Source organism: Marmota flaviventris, chromosome 17, assembly GCF_047511675.1.
Source record: "Marmota flaviventris isolate mMarFla1 chromosome 17, mMarFla1.hap1, whole genome shotgun sequence".
Lineage (NCBI taxonomy): Eukaryota > Metazoa > Chordata > Mammalia > Rodentia > Sciuridae > Marmota > Marmota flaviventris.
This window is the reverse complement of record NC_092514.1, coordinates 13,285,347-13,300,086: the sequence shown is the minus strand read 5'-3', so window position 1 is coordinate 13,300,086 and position 14,740 is coordinate 13,285,347. Positions and strand designations below refer to the sequence as shown.

The 14,740-nt window shown below is 57.7% G+C and overlaps 2 protein-coding genes across 3 annotated transcripts in view; one reads left to right on the top strand and one right to left on the bottom strand.

Moving 5' to 3' along the window:
* The first annotated feature begins 109 nt into the window (after positions 1 to 109).
* Flii (FLII actin remodeling protein) lies at positions 110 to 12,808 on the top strand. The gene is made up of 30 exons (XM_027921467.2): positions 110 to 221; positions 1,746 to 1,856; positions 2,165 to 2,236; positions 2,813 to 2,893; positions 3,213 to 3,298; positions 3,391 to 3,552; positions 3,800 to 3,903; positions 4,296 to 4,471; positions 4,557 to 4,714; positions 5,132 to 5,216; positions 5,477 to 5,624; positions 5,740 to 5,876; positions 6,609 to 6,821; positions 6,991 to 7,170; positions 7,892 to 7,974; positions 8,093 to 8,167; positions 8,428 to 8,511; positions 8,605 to 8,776; positions 9,710 to 9,814; positions 9,893 to 10,084; positions 10,357 to 10,545; positions 10,639 to 10,778; positions 10,861 to 11,101; positions 11,237 to 11,391; positions 11,471 to 11,531; positions 11,618 to 11,746; positions 11,816 to 11,922; positions 12,004 to 12,109; positions 12,245 to 12,310; positions 12,390 to 12,808. The coding sequence occupies exons 1-30, from the start codon at positions 159 to 161 to the stop codon at positions 12,522 to 12,524; spliced, it is 3,816 nt and encodes a 1,271-aa protein (XP_027777268.1). The 5' UTR covers positions 110 to 158; the 3' UTR covers positions 12,525 to 12,808.
* The window catches only part of Llgl1 (LLGL scribble cell polarity complex component 1), an 18,117-nt gene continuing 16,144 nt past the window's right edge, over positions 12,768 to 14,740 (bottom strand). For both annotated transcript variants that reach the window (XM_027921469.3, XM_027921468.3), the window contains exons 21-22: positions 14,402 to 14,522; positions 12,768 to 14,312 (exon numbers count right to left, since the gene is read on the bottom strand). In XM_027921469.3, coding sequence (XP_027777270.2) covers positions 14,237 to 14,312; positions 14,402 to 14,522 — 197 coding nt within the window. In that variant the 3' untranslated portion in view covers positions 12,768 to 14,236. The remainder of the gene's footprint in view (positions 14,313 to 14,401; positions 14,523 to 14,740) is intronic.

Below are 14,740 nucleotides of genomic sequence, written 5' to 3'. Positions count from 1 at the left end.
GGGAGCTAAAGCCACCCCACCCCCGCGCGGAGCGGGGCGGCTTGGGCGCGCAGACTCCCGGCGCGGCAGGGTTAAGGGGGCGGGGCCGGCGCTAGCCCAGCCCGCGGCTCTCGGGGCCGCCCCTGCTCCCTCCCGGCGCCCAGCAGAGAGGCGCCGCCATGGAGGCCACCGGGGTGCTGCCGTTCGTGCGCGGCGTGGACCTCAGCGGCAACGACTTCAAGGTGAGCCCAGCCCAGCCTCGTCGGGCGGCGGCCGAGCCTCCCCACGGGCCTTTTCTCGCGCGCGGGCCCCGCCGCTCTCCGCTTCCTGTCTCGCCGCCCAGGCCCGCGGCGGGGCGGGTGGGGCTCCGGCGGTCGCCCCGGTAGCGCCTGGCCCCGAGGACCCGCCCGGCGCTCGCCCCGGCGGACCGAGGCGCGGGCTCGGCGTCACGCTGGGGGGGCCCCGCTGGAGCTGCGACCCCGCGCGCTGTTCTCCGCCCTGGCGGGAGCGTGGCCTGACAGTCGGCGATCCCGGCTCCCGCCCCTCTGAGGTGACACGCCCGAGCCAGGCCCGGACTCTGCCGGCCAGCCGAGCTGCCAGGGCTGCCCAGGGGCGGGTGTGGAGCCAGCTCTTCGCCACCCTCCCCGCCACCGTCATCCTGTGTGGTCTTGGGCAAGTCACTTCCCCTCTCAGTGCCTGGGTTTTCTCATCTGATCATGGGGCTTAAAAGTAGCCGTTTGGACCTCTGGACGGGGCTTGATCTATTGGTACCGAGAGCTTCAGGCAGCTGGGAGAGGTACTGGGCGATGTAGTCCGAACTGACAGGCCCCAGGCGCCCGCAAGCCAATTGGTGGGGAAGGGAGGCGGTTCTAGGCTGTCAAGAAAGAGGCGGAAGGTGTCAGGGCCAGAGGGGAGGCAGAGAAGAAGGTGACGGCAGAGCTGTTCAGAATGCTGGTGCTCCAGGAGTGATGGGCAGTTACCGCCTGGGACTGGGGAGGAGGCAGGCAGGCTCTTCCTGCCATTACCTGAATGTGCACACACCTTTGACCCCATGCATAGGTGGCCACATCACTTTTCTCTGACCCATCCCTACTGTCCTTACCTGGGGTCTCCACGTGTCTCCTGTGGACTGGGAGAATCTGAGTCACCAGCCAAGAATGTGGCTGCAGGGGGAAGGGACCCAGCAGCCAAAGGTACTAAAGGCATAAGCCACCCAGACTCTGTGCACAAAGGGCAGGAGCTGATGAGGTGGGCATTGGAATATGGCGAGTGACTGAACACATGAGGTGATCCTGTGCAGGGCGGGGAGATGGACCCTCAGCTGCAGTGTCGGTTTGGACCTTGCCAGGAATGGGTCCTGTGCTGATGGCAGGGTGGGAGCATAGTGGGGACTTCACAGAGGCTCAGGAAAACTCCCCCTCCAGGCAGTCAATGAGAGCCCGGAAAAGGAATGCGAGCAGAGCTGACTACAAAGTGGAATGCTGGACATCACCCCAGACAAGACAGTCTTGTCCAGCCTTCCTGGGGCTCAGAGTTCAGCAGGAGAGGCAGGCCGAAATTTTGTCTTTTCTTAGTTTAATTTTATGGGTGAAAAAATTGATGCAGAGTGAAAAATGACTTGTCCAGGGTTTCACAGCTGGTGGGCGGGCTCTGTTGCTCCCTGAAGACTTCCATGGGCAGTGGAAGCCACAAAATGTGGTGGAACATAGGCACGCACCCCTTTCCCAGGCCATCCTCACCGCGAAATCCATCCTCCCCACACACAGGGTGGCTACTTCCCTGAGAATGTCAAGGCCATGACCAGCCTGCGATGGCTGAAGTTGAACCGCACAGGCCTCTGCTACCTGCCAGAAGAGCTGGCTGCCCTACAGAAGCTGGTAAGGGGCCTTGGGCAGGCAGGGAGGTATTTTGGGGCTGGGGCTGGGCCAGGTGGGCTAAGCCTATGGAACTGACAAAGACATAGAGGAAGGACATGCAGAGCTGTGAGCAAAGCTGGCAGAGAGGGAGTGAGCCCTCCGTCCCAGAAGGTGAACAGGAAGAGGCCTTGTCTATAAGGGGAGGGAGGCTGCAGAAATGGATTGGCTCGTGGTGGCTTCTCCTGAATGGTGCAGAGCTGTGGAGACAGACAGGAACTCTACATCCCCTACCCACCCTGCTGAGCCTTTCCTCCCCTGTCCTGGCCTAGGAGCACTTGTCCGTGAGCCACAACAACCTGACTACTCTTCATGGGGAGCTGTCCAGCCTGCCTTCACTGCGGGTGAGTACTGGCCAGGAGGCCTTCAGGCTGGGGTTAGGGACCCAGAGTCTGGCCAGAAGCTGGTAGAGTGCCCCTGAGTTTAATCACCAGTGCTAGGAAGAAAAAGGGGCAGGGGGGATTGTTTGATCAGAAAATGTTTCCTTCTAGGCATGGTGGTGCATGCCTGTAATCTAGTGATTCAGGAGGCCGAGACAGGAGGATTACAAGTTCAAGACCAGCCTCAGCAACTTAGCAAGGCCCTAAGCAACTTAATGAGACCCTGTCTCAAAAAAACTAAAAAGGGCTGGGATGAAGTTCAGTGGTAAAGCGCCCCTGATTTAGATCCCCAGTACAAAAAGAAAAGAAAGGAAAGTTTTTCTGAAGGCCCCAGAGGATCGGACTTTTAGGTTTAAATAGGATTTCACCAGGAGGCTAGGAAAAGCCCATCAGTTGGAGGAACTGTGTGAACAAAGACCAGAGGTAGGAGAACACTCAGGCCTACCCTCTGGTGGGCTTCCCAAGAAGGCATCCGTCCTGACCGCTCTGCTCCTCCTGGGTATGGAAACCAGGAATCAGACTCTCACCATTTCTCCCTAGGCCATTGTAGCTCGAGCCAATAGCCTGAAGAATTCCGGAGTCCCTGATGACATCTTCAAGTTGGATGACCTCTCAGTCCTGGTCAGTAGTTACCCACCTGTCTGGCCCCTAGGCTGGCCCAACCCCCAACCATTTAGTCACCACTCATGACCACAGTCCTTGTGGGGCCATCATTATCTAATTTTACAGATAAGGAAACTGAGGCCTTGCCTGAGGTCACTGGTGGAGTCAGATCCCTAACCCTCACACCCTTCCTGCCAGGATCCTACTGTTTCTCTTTGTCCCTGAGCCACTTCCCCACCATCCACTCCCTGCTTAGTGTCCTGCCTGATCTCTGAGAATGGCAGAGGCTTGGCAGGGTGGGAACACCCCTGACCTGGGCATTGTCCCTTCTGCCCAGGACTTGAGCTACAATCAGCTGACGGAGTGCCCTCGGGAGCTAGAGAATGCCAAGAACATGCTGGTGCTCAACCTCAGCCATAACAGGTGCTGACGAGGTGTAGTCAGAGTGTCTGGGGGACTGGGGCTGCGCTCTGGAACTAACTCAGGCAGCCCTGCCTCTCTCCCGCCCACCGCAGTATCGACACCATCCCCAACCAGCTCTTCATCAACCTCACGGACCTGCTGTACCTGGACCTTAGTGAGAATCGTCTGGAGAGCCTGCCACCCCAGATGCGCCGCCTGGTGCACCTGCAGACACTGGTGCTCAATGGGAACCCATTGCTGCATGCACAGCTCCGGTGGGCACCTGCACCAGTCATACCCCCACTCCCAGGAGCCCCGGCCCTACACCCTGTGTAGGCTGGCACCCTCAAGCTGGGCCTGTCCTTCCCGAGCGTCCTGATCCACCTCTTGGTCTTGTCTTTCTGTCTGCCTCACCACACAGCTGCCATTGGCCTTGTGCCTGTCCCTCCAATCCCCCATCACCACCAAAACCCCCTGTGTGGGCCCTTCCCCTGTCCCTGACATTTCATGTTTCCCTGGCAGGCAGCTCCCAGCCATGACTGCCCTGCAGACCCTGCACTTGCGGAACACACAGCGCACCCAGAGCAACCTCCCCACCAGCCTGGAGGGCCTGAGCCATCTTGCAGGTTGGCACTTCCCTGGGCATCCCTCTCCACTCCCTTTCTTCCTGATGAATTATGTGGGTTCAGCCTGCTCCTCCAGCCATAGCCCACAGTTAGGGTTTGTGTGTGTGTGTGTGTGTGTGTGTGTATGTGTGTGTGTGTATGTGGTGCTGGGGTAGAACCCAGGGTCCCATGCACTCAAGGCAGTGCCCCACCGATGAGCTACCCTCCCCCAGCCGATACATTGTTTCTGTCTTTATCATGAGACTATTAATGGCATCAAATCATGAGCACTGAATTATGCCTAGACCTACCCCACGTGGAGTTTCTCCAAAAGAGCTGGCATTTATAATAGGGCTGGCAGTGCCCAGTGCCTGCTGTGGGGGCCCTGACTCGTGTTCCTCCTCACACTCTAGATGTGGACCTGTCATGCAATGACCTGACCCGGGTGCCCGAGTGCCTGTACACTCTCCCCAGCCTACGCCGCCTCAACCTCAGCAGCAACCAGATCACAGAGCTGTCCCTGTGCATTGACCAGTGGGTACACGTGGAGACCTTGAATCTGTCCCGCAACCAGCTCACGTCACTGCCCGTGAGTCCTGGACCTTGGCCGGTGGGGTGGAGGGAGGCTGCTGGGCTCAGCCCTGACCACCCACCTCTGCTCCGCTCCCCCACAGTCAGCCATCTGCAAGCTGACCAAGCTGAAGAAGTTGTATCTCAACTCCAACAAGCTGGACTTCGATGGGCTACCCTCGGGCATTGGCAAGCTGACTGGCCTGGAGGAGTTCATGGCTGCCAACAACAACCTAGAGCTGATTCCCGAAAGCCTCTGCAGGTGCTGGGGCAGGGCTGGGCAGGAGGGGCCCTCAGCACAGAGAGTCCTGGAATCATAGCCAGAACCAGCCCGGTTGTCTTTGTGAGTCACATGAAATGAAGATGGGTCAGTTTGCCTCTGTGGCTGAAGACCCTGTGGTCCCATGCTAGCCATTCCCAATTTGGGTTCCCCAGAGGACCCCTTGGGAAGATGCTCTTAGGGTGGAGGCCAGAAGGGTTCCAGTGCCAGGTGAATTTGGGACTCAGTGCTGCTTCCATCCCCTCCTGGAGGTCACAGTGCCCACTAGTGGGGTCTCCTGGCTCTGAGAAGTTCTTCAGGCAAAGGATGGAGGACAGCCCTCCAGTTCCTCTGGCCCTCCCTGCTGCCCCTCCCTCCTTGTCATTTCCCTGAGGTCCCCCACTGGCCCTGTCCTTACAGGTGCCCAAAGCTGAGAAAACTCATCCTGAACAAGAACCGCCTGGTGACGCTCCCAGAGGCCATCCACTTCCTGACGGAGATTGAGGTCGGGCCAGGCTGGGCCAGTGCTGGGGCTGGGGGGGTGGTCCTCAGAAGAGACGGCGCTAGTGGGTTTGCCCTGGGGGGGAGGCCTCCTGGTGGGGGAAGGTGAGCCCCCTCATTCCTAGGGCCCTCCACAGCCAGCCACAGAGGCAGCCAGGATGGACGCCCTGGTCCTGGCCCCTGCAGACAAGAAGCAGAAGCCCGGCTCTGTGTGGCTGGGAGGGGGACCTGGACCAGCGCCAGCTCTGCTCCTCCCGGCTGCAGGTCCTGGATGTGCGGGACAACCCCAGCCTGGTCATGCCACCTAAGCCTGCTGACCCCGCTGCTGAGTGGTACAACATCGATTTCTCGCTGCAAAATCAGCTGCGGCTGGCAGGTGCCTCCCCTGCCACAGTGGCTGCCGCGGCAGCTGGTAAGTAGGGAACATGGGGCTTGGGAGCCAGGATGCCTTTCTGGACATGGAGGATGGGGTTGGATGCCCAAGGGGCAGGTCCCCGTAGGGCTCAGCTGCACACCCTTTCCCCAAGCTGGGAGCGGGCCCAAGGACCCCCTGGCTCGCAAGATGCGGCTGCGGAGGCGAAAGGACTCGGCCCAGGACGACCAGGCCAAGCAGGTGCTGAAGGGCATGTCAGATGTGGCCCAGGAGAAGAACAAGAAACAGGAGGTGAGCGGAGACGGGACAGGCACACCACGCCTTGCTACCAAGGCAGGGGCATGGCTCCTGAGAGACCAAAACAGACACCTAGAGATGAGATGGGAGACATGAGGGTCACTGAAAAGTGCTTATGAGGAAGATCCAGTGGTGACGGGCTTGACAGGGGCTTCTCCAGAAAGTCCAGGGCAGCTGGCTGGACAGTGCGCTTCCATTTCCCACAGTGCCTCAGGTGCTTCACCTGAAAACAGCTTCTCCGTCCCCTGCTGCACTCTGTCCAGTGGCGGCTGGACGAGCACATCCCTCTCACAGTCCCCTGATCCACACCAGTTACTGCAGAGGAGGGGTTATAGGTCAGGGTACAAAGCAGCATCCGCTTACCTTGCTTGTCCTAGTGTATGACCAGCACACCAGGGAACTCGGCACGTGTGTGAGAAAGCAGCTCTCCGCAAATAACACTGACTTATCCTAGTTAGTTCCCAGCGTATGTGAGAAGAGTCATTGTCCTTCAAGATGACATTTATCTGGACTTTGCAGCCTAGACTCACTCTCATCGATGCCTTAACTTGGCTGGGTTCTCAAGAATAGAGGGGCACTTTAGGGACATGGTATTTAACTGTCCTCCTCTTCTCCAAGAATGACACAGGACCCTGGGCAGATGGAATGTCCCGCGCAAAGGCCCTGGGGTGGGTAACAAGTAGTGGCTTTGCAGAGTCAAGCCATGTACTCTGACTGTGCCCCCAGGAGAGTGTGGACGCTAGGGCCCCCGGAGGGAAGGTGCGGCGCTGGGACCAGGGCCTGGAGAAGCCACGCCTCGACTACTCAGAGTTCTTCACGGAGGATGTGGGCCAGCTGCCAGGCTTGACCATCTGGCAGATTGAGAACTTTGTGCCGGTGCTGGTGGAGGAAGCCTTCCATGGCAAGTTCTATGAGGCCGACTGCTACATTGTACTCAAGGTGAGGCTGACCCCCTGGGGTCCATGTGGCCTCCAGTCTCCTAATCACAGTCTCCACCTGCACCTAGGTCCTGTGAGAGCTGGAGGTGGGCAGGCCAGGTGCAGGCAGGGTGGTGGAGGGAAGCCAGGCTGGGCCCCAGGAAGCTCATGGCTAGTGCCTTGGCTCGCAGACCTTTCTGGACGACAGCGGCTCCCTGAACTGGGAGATCTACTACTGGATCGGCGGGGAGGCCACACTGGACAAGAAGGCCTGCTCTGCCATCCACGCCGTCAACCTGCGCAACTACCTGGGTGCTGAGTGCCGCACCGTGAGGGAGGAAATGGGCGACGAGAGCGAGGAGTTCCTGCAGGTACCAGCCAGGTGGGGGCGGGAATCTGGGGTGCCGAGGGAGCTGGCCCAGAGGCAGGCAGGGGGCACTGCTGGAGTGGGGCAGGGAGATGAAGCCAAAGACGCTGGGCTTGAGGGTCCCCAGGGAGCTGGAGGCAGAGGCAAGACGGAGGTCTGGGGAGACCAAAGGCCGCCAGAACCTGGGTTGGTGGAAGTGGGGTGGGGTCAGTGGTTGAGGGGAGGATGGCAGGCAGGGTGGAGGCTGTGAGGCCAATAGGCCGACACAGGGGTGGGAACCAGGTCCAAGGATTTGGGCCAAGAGAGGTGGGAGCTGTTGGGGGACAGGACCACAGGCTGGGTGCCAGGGAAGCGGGGCCAAGCCCAGCCTGGAATACAACACAGAGCCAGGTCAGCAAGGTACCCCACCAGGGTCACCAGCTGGTTGTCCGTAGACACTCCACATCTTGAGATCTTACCCAAGTTCACTGAGGTTTGCACTCCTCTGTGAACCACCTGTGCACACCCCTCGACATGTTGCCCCCACCTTTACAACACGGGTGGACACATTCATGTCATTGGGTCCCTATGCCCCAGTATGTGTGTGTTTATGAGCAAAGACTGTTTTTGCTCCTTAACATCATCAGGGATTGGTAGCACCTGAGTCACTGCACCCAGCCTGGCAGGGCGTCTGGTTGGGGGAGGGGACAACCTGGTGAAGAACCCATGGCCTCACACACACACAGGTGTTTGACAACGACATCTCCTACATTGAGGGTGGAACAGCCAGTGGCTTCTACACTGTGGAGGACACACACTATGTCACCAGGTGAGGGGGTGGGAGTGTGGCACTGGCCTGCACTCTGCCAGGAAGGGTTGTATGGGAATGTGTTAGGAGTAAATCGGCCCCTTGGTCCACACTGAGCCACTCTTGTCCTGGTCCTCAGGATGTACCGTGTGTATGGGAAAAAGAACATCAAGTTGGAGCCTGTCCCCCTCAAGGGAGCCTCCCTGGATCCAAGGTGAGACCCCATGATATGAGGTAGAGGTGTTTGACCATCAGCCTCCTCTCTGCCTACGGGGTGCAGGTTTGGACCTCCTGAAAGAGGGGGCCCTCTAGCAGCACCCTTTTAACGCCTGTCCCACAGAGCTTGGCAGAAGGGCCCGTGAGGCCCTCTGAGAAAGGGGAGCTTACAGCCCATAATGATGGATTGTTTCTGGTGGAATCTGGGGTGTGGGACAGTCATTGTCCCCATGCCCCATCATAGCTCCTCCTTTCAAGGTTTGTGTTCCTGCTGGACCGAGGGCTGGACATCTATGTGTGGCGGGGGGCCCAGGCCACACTGAGTAACACCACCAAGGCCAGGTATGAGGGTATGGTATTGTGATTTTGTGCAAAGGAAAAGTATCATCTAAGAAGGGGTGTGGTCTCACTGAGAGCTTTGCATCTTGTTCTCAGGCTCTTTGCAGAGAAAATTAACAAGAATGAGCGGAAAGGGAAGGCAGAGATCACTCTGCTGGTGCAGGGCGAGGAATCCCCAGAATTCTGGGAGGCTGTGGGTGGGGAGCCCTCTGAGATCAAGAAGCATGTGCCTGACAACTTCTGGCCACCCCAGCCCAAGCTGTACAAGGTAAACCATGGTGTTGGGGTATGGGGTTAACCTGATTTCACTAGCCAGCTGGGGTCTGGGGACAGGCTAGCAGCACTGTGGTGGCTGTGGAATTTGGCCAGAGGAGGGTGCCCCCTCTGGAGTCTGGCTCTAAGAACAACAGCAGGCATGTTACTAAAGGAACTTGGGCCTGGAGGGGGAGACATAGAGCCTGGTACCAGGCTACCAACTTTAATTTTGTATGTGACAGGAAACTGGGGATGTCTTGTGAGCAGGAAAGAGTCAAGAAAATTAGCAACAGTAAGGATCTGGAGAGGGCAGACAAGGAAAGCACCATTTTAAAAGCCTTGCCTTGCCGGAGTTGGGCACAGTGGCACACACCTGTGATCCCAGCAATTTGGGAGGCTGAAACAGGGGGATTGTAAGTTCAAAGCCAGCCTGGGGATTTAGTAAGACCCTGTTTCAAAATAAAAAATTAAAATTAGAGAAAGGTTTGGGGAGGTAGTTCAAAAATAATAATTGGGGCTGGGGCTCAGTAGAAGAGCACTTGCCTAACATGTCTGAGGCACTGAGTTCAGTTTTCAGCACCACATATAAATAAGTGAATAAAGTAAAGGCCCATCAACATCTAAAAAAATCTTTTTAAATTATAATAATAATAAATTTTTAAAAATAGAAATAAAAGCCCTTCCACTGGCTGGGGATATAGCTCAGTAGTGAAGTACCTGGCAAGACCTGGTTTCCATCCCCAGTACCAAAAATAAATAAATAAATAAAAGCCCTTCCATAGAGTACCCTTAAAAAGACTTTGGGGTAGAAAAGGAAAAAACAGATCTCAAGATGAACGGATGTGGCTTGAGCAAAGGAGGCTGGACTCCAAATCAGAAGGCTGTTGTGGGTGGGGCTGATGTCCCGGACCCAGTCTTTGCCGTGCCCATCTCTTCCTCCTGCCAGGTGGGCCTGGGCCTGGGCTACCTGGAGCTGCCGCAGATCAACTACAAGCTCTCCGTGGAACATAAGAAGCGGCCCAAAGTGGAGCTGATGCCTGGGATGCGGCTGGTGAGGTGCACAGAACCGGGTACGGGGCTGGGATCTCTTCCAGGTGGCAAGTATTTACCTCCAGCCTCTGATCTCCAGCTGCAGAGCCTGCTGGACACGCGCTGTGTGTACATCCTGGACTGTTGGTCCGACGTGTTCATCTGGCTTGGCCGCAAGTCCCCACGCCTAGTGCGTGCTGCTGCGCTCAAGCTGGGCCAGGAACTGTGTGGGATGCTGCACCGACCACGCCACGCCACGGTCAGCCGCAGCCTCGAGGGTACCGAGGCGCAGGTGTGCTCCGGGATCCAGAGGCCAGCTTCCCTCTATCTGCATACCCCAGGGTCCCCTGGCCCCTCTGTGGTTGGTTGCTCTGCTAACCTGCAGAACGGGTCCAAACCTTTCTGTGGAACCACCTCTTCTACAAACTGCCCCTCCTAGTTCTGTTTCTTAGACTCCACCTCCCCAGGCCCACCCCACGTTCTCCCCTGACCCCAGCCCTTGGGCCCCAACCTTCGAACCCTAAGATTAACTCTGCTGGACCTCTCCCCGCTGCTCTCCCTTAGGTGTTCAAGGCCAAGTTCAAGAACTGGGACGACGTGTTGACAGTGGACTACACGCGCAACGCGGAGGCTGTCCTCCAGGGCCCCGGGCTCTCTGGGAAGGTGAAGCGTGATGCGGAGAAGAAAGACCAGATGAAGGCGGACCTCACCGCGCTCTTCCTGCCAAGGCAGCCGCCAATGGCATTGGCCGAGGTGGGTGGGGTCTGGGTGCTGGGCGGGGCCGAGGTAGGGCCAGGGAGGGGCCAAGTGAGTTAGGCCCATGGGGGCACGTACTGCCACCTGCAGGCGGAACAGCTCATGGAGGAATGGAACGAGGACCTTGATGGCATGGAGGGCTTCGTGCTGGAGGGCAAGAAATTTGCACGGCTGCCTGAGGAGGAGTTCGGCCACTTCTACACGCAGGACTGCTACGTTTTCCTCTGCAGGTGCCACCAAAGCACGCCTCCCTCTCGTCTTCCTCTGGGATTGGGGGTTCCAGCTCCTGTTCACTAACCTCTAACCCCACAGGTACTGGGTACCCGTGGAGTACGAGGAGGAGGAGAAGGAAGGCAAGGAGGATGGAAAGGCCGGGGCAGAGGGCAAAGAAGGCGAGGACGCAGCGGTGGAGGCCGAGGAGAAGCAGCCCGAGGAGGACTTCCAGTGCATCGTGTACTTCTGGCAGGGTCGGGAAGCCTCCAACATGGGCTGGCTCACCTTCACCTTCAGTCTGCAGAAGAAGTTTGAGAGCCTCTTCCCTGGCAAGCTGGAGGTACACCCAGCTGTACTCGGGGCTGTGTTCCCATGACCTTGGAAGCAAGGGGAGTGGGACCCAGTCCAAGGGAGGCTTGGGATCCAGGGGCAGGTGGGATCTAGGGGGCTGCTCCTGATTCTTCCACATCCTCAGGTGGTACGAATGACGCAGCAGCAGGAGAACCCCAAGTTCCTGTCCCATTTCAAGAGAAAGTTTATCATCCACCGGGGCAAGAGAAAGGTGGCCCAGGGCACCCTGCAACCAAGCCTCTACCAGATCCGGACCAACGGCAGTGCCCTCTGCACCCGGTGCCTGATGGGGTGGGCAGTGGTTGGCAGGAGTCGGGGAGCAAACCCTGTCTCTTTACTGACACCCCTCCTCACCCAGGTGCATCCAGATCAACACTGACTCCAGCCTCCTCAACTCAGAGTTCTGCTTCATCCTCAAGGTGGGGTGTGGGTGTGAGCCAGGACCACAGAGCAAGATGGCAGATGGGGTGTTGGTCATGACCCAAAGCCCCTGTACACTCCACAGGTTCCCTTTGAGAGTGAGGACAACCAAGGCATTGTGTATGCTTGGGTGGGAAGGGCATCAGACCCCGATGAAGCCAAACTGGCAGAAGACATTCTGAACACCATGTTTGACACCTCCTACAGCAAACAGGTGAGGTGGGGGTAGGTGGGCAGGTGAGCCAGAGCATGTGAGCTTTGGGCTGAACTGACCCTCCCACAGGTCATCAACGAAGGCGAGGAACCTGAGAACTTCTTTTGGGTCGGAATAGGGGCACAGAAGCCCTATGACGATGACGCTGAGTACATGAAGCACACACGGCTCTTCCGGTAGGGCCCTGTCCACTCCCCCAGCTTCCTTCTTCGTCCTGACCCTGTTGCATGTGACCTTGGCCTCATTTTGACCCCTAGGTGCTCCAATGAGAAGGGCTACTTTGCAGTGACTGAGAAATGCTCTGACTTTTGTCAAGATGACCTGGCAGATGATGACATCATGTTGCTAGACAATGGCCAAGAGGTGAGACACCACCCCCATCTCACTGACCCTGCCTGTTAGAGGAGGAGCCCCTCCATTTGGAAATAGGAATTACAGAATCACAAGAGGCACATTCCCACTCACCTGTGTGACCACCTTGCCTGTTGTCCCTGCCAGGTCTACATGTGGGTAGGGACCCAGACAAGCCAAGTGGAGATTAAACTGAGTCTGAAGGCCTGCCAGGTGAGTGGGGACAGATGCACAAGGCAGGTCTTGGGGTCTGGGAAGACTTCCTGTAGCCACTGTTCTCCTTCCTTTCCAGGTGTACATCCAGCACATGAGCTCCAAAGAGCACGAGCGGCCCCGCCACCTGCGCCTGGTCCGCAAGGGCAACGAGCAGCATGCCTTTACCCGCTGTTTCCATGCCTGGAGCACCTTTCGCCAGCCCCTGGCCTAAGCAGTGGCTTTTAGGCCTCAGGCCCTTGACAAGAGGTGCCTCCATCCACCACCTGCTCACTGAAAGTGTGCACAGGTGACAGCCCTACTTTATTACTCACCAGTGTCCCAGCACCCAGCAGCACTCAGCCCCAGGCCACACCATTGGCAGAGTGGGGGATGTTCTAGGAACCAGCTGTCAGGCTCAGTGTGAAGCCTGCCCCATCCCCACCCCGGGCCAGGGATACGGCAGATGCTGTTGCCCTTTAAGAGATATTAAATGCTTTTATTTTCAATATTAAAAAATCAGTATTTTTAATATTAAAACAGCGCTAACTTTAAAAAAAATGATAAGGAAAAAAAAAAAAAAACCCCAAGGTACAATCTACAGGGAAGCCCATCCTAACTAGCCTCCAAACACACACACACCCTGACTGGGCCTCAGCTCTGAGTGCCAGTCTCTCTCTCTCTCTCTCTCTCACACACACACACACACACAGAGGCTGGGACAGGGTAGCCCAGGAGCAAGTACCAAAATAGTTTTAGAAAGGACTGTCCAGCCCAGCCCAGGCATTAGAAAAATACTCTTTGCAAAGGGGAAAGGATGGTGCAAGGAGGGGGAAGTGGTCCAGCCGCCCCACCCACCTGCTGTGTCCCTGTCCCCACGTCAGCAGCTCTAGGGCAGCCAACTGCTTTTAAGATGTTTCAGACATCCTGGGCCCAGAGATTCCAGGCTGCCCGGTGCCTTCACTTTGGGCTGTGGCAGCTCCAGGGCCCAGCATTGTCGGGGACAGGACAGCAAGTCCCACTGGGCCAACAGGTTAGCAAGTAGAGTCTATATTATGAGGCTTGGGATCCAGGACCCCAGCTTCAGAGCAGAGTAGGCAGTGGCTGGGACAGTGCTGGCCTTTCTGAATCTGAAGGCCTGCCAGGTGAGTGGGGACAGATGGACAGGGCAGGTCTTGGGGTCTGGGAAGACCTCCTGTGGCCACTGTTCTCCTTCCTTCCCAGGTGTACATCCTGTACAGGAGCAACAGAGGGGGCTCTGGGGGCAGACGGCCTGCCCAAGGCAGCCCAGCAGTTGGACCAGGTTACATAGGTGCCCCTACTCAGCCTCCTGACTAGGACAGCAGGAAGGGTCCTTTAATGACAGTCTGAGGTGGACTTGCTGAGGCGCTAGCTGGATATCCAAGTGCTGGCCACATGTGACCTGCTCAAGCCAGGATGGGGTACTGCTGACCCCAGGACCAAAGAGAGAATAGGCAGCGTCTGTGCCCAGTGCTGCAGGGTGGACAGGGGCACTAGGGACTAAGTAGGTCACACAGATCTAGGGGCCTGAGGTAAGCAGAGGCAAGCGAGACCTTTCGCTGGGCCCAGGGTTTTGGGCTGATCCAGCAAGACTCACCCTTGGACCCTGGTGACTTCCTGGGAGAAGGGCTGGCCAAACAGGCCCCAAATCCCTACCATTGCACCTCCTAGTGGTTAGTCCTGGTCCTGCTCCAGACACGCTCAGGACCTCTAAGGGCCAACAACTGGGCCTCTAACTATGAAGACAGTGCTGGTGTATGGCTCCTGAACTGGTGGGACATCCTGTGAGAGGCGACCAGGCTCCGGGAGCCCCGTCACTGCAGGGGCTGCCATGGAGCCCACTGCAAGCCCAGGACAGGGACCCCCAGAAGGTTGCACTGCTGACTGGTGAGAAACAGGTGGGCCTGGGCCCTGCCCTGCCGCGCCTCATTTGATCAGGATGGTGCAGGTGGGGGCCTCATCTTCTGTCAGGTTCCTCAGGTTCCTTTCTGATTCCTCAGAGCTGGGAAGGGTGATGATCAGAAGGGTCAGGGCTAGAGGAGCCTTTGTGGCCCTAAGAAAGGGGCTGGAGAGATAGGGAGCTGGCCTCACCCCAGAAAATCCTTCACATCCTCCACTGTGACATCCCCTGTTGTGTCCAGAGTGGTGTCGGCACTGGTGGCTGAGTCGATGGACATGGGTGAGAGAGTGGCCTCAGGTGGCTCTGGGGTGTCTGCGGGAGGAAGTAATCAGCCCCTGCCAGGACCTCTCTACACCCTCTCCACAGGGAACAGACTCTTAATGCAGCCTACAGGGGATGTCACCTCGACAGGCACACACCCACCCAGCCCTGCCCAGCTTCCAGCCCTGGGTCAGCTGTCCCCTCCCGCAGAAGCCTGCCTACAGACAGCACCACCCTTCTCTAGGAGTGATGGGTCCCCTTTCATGCCC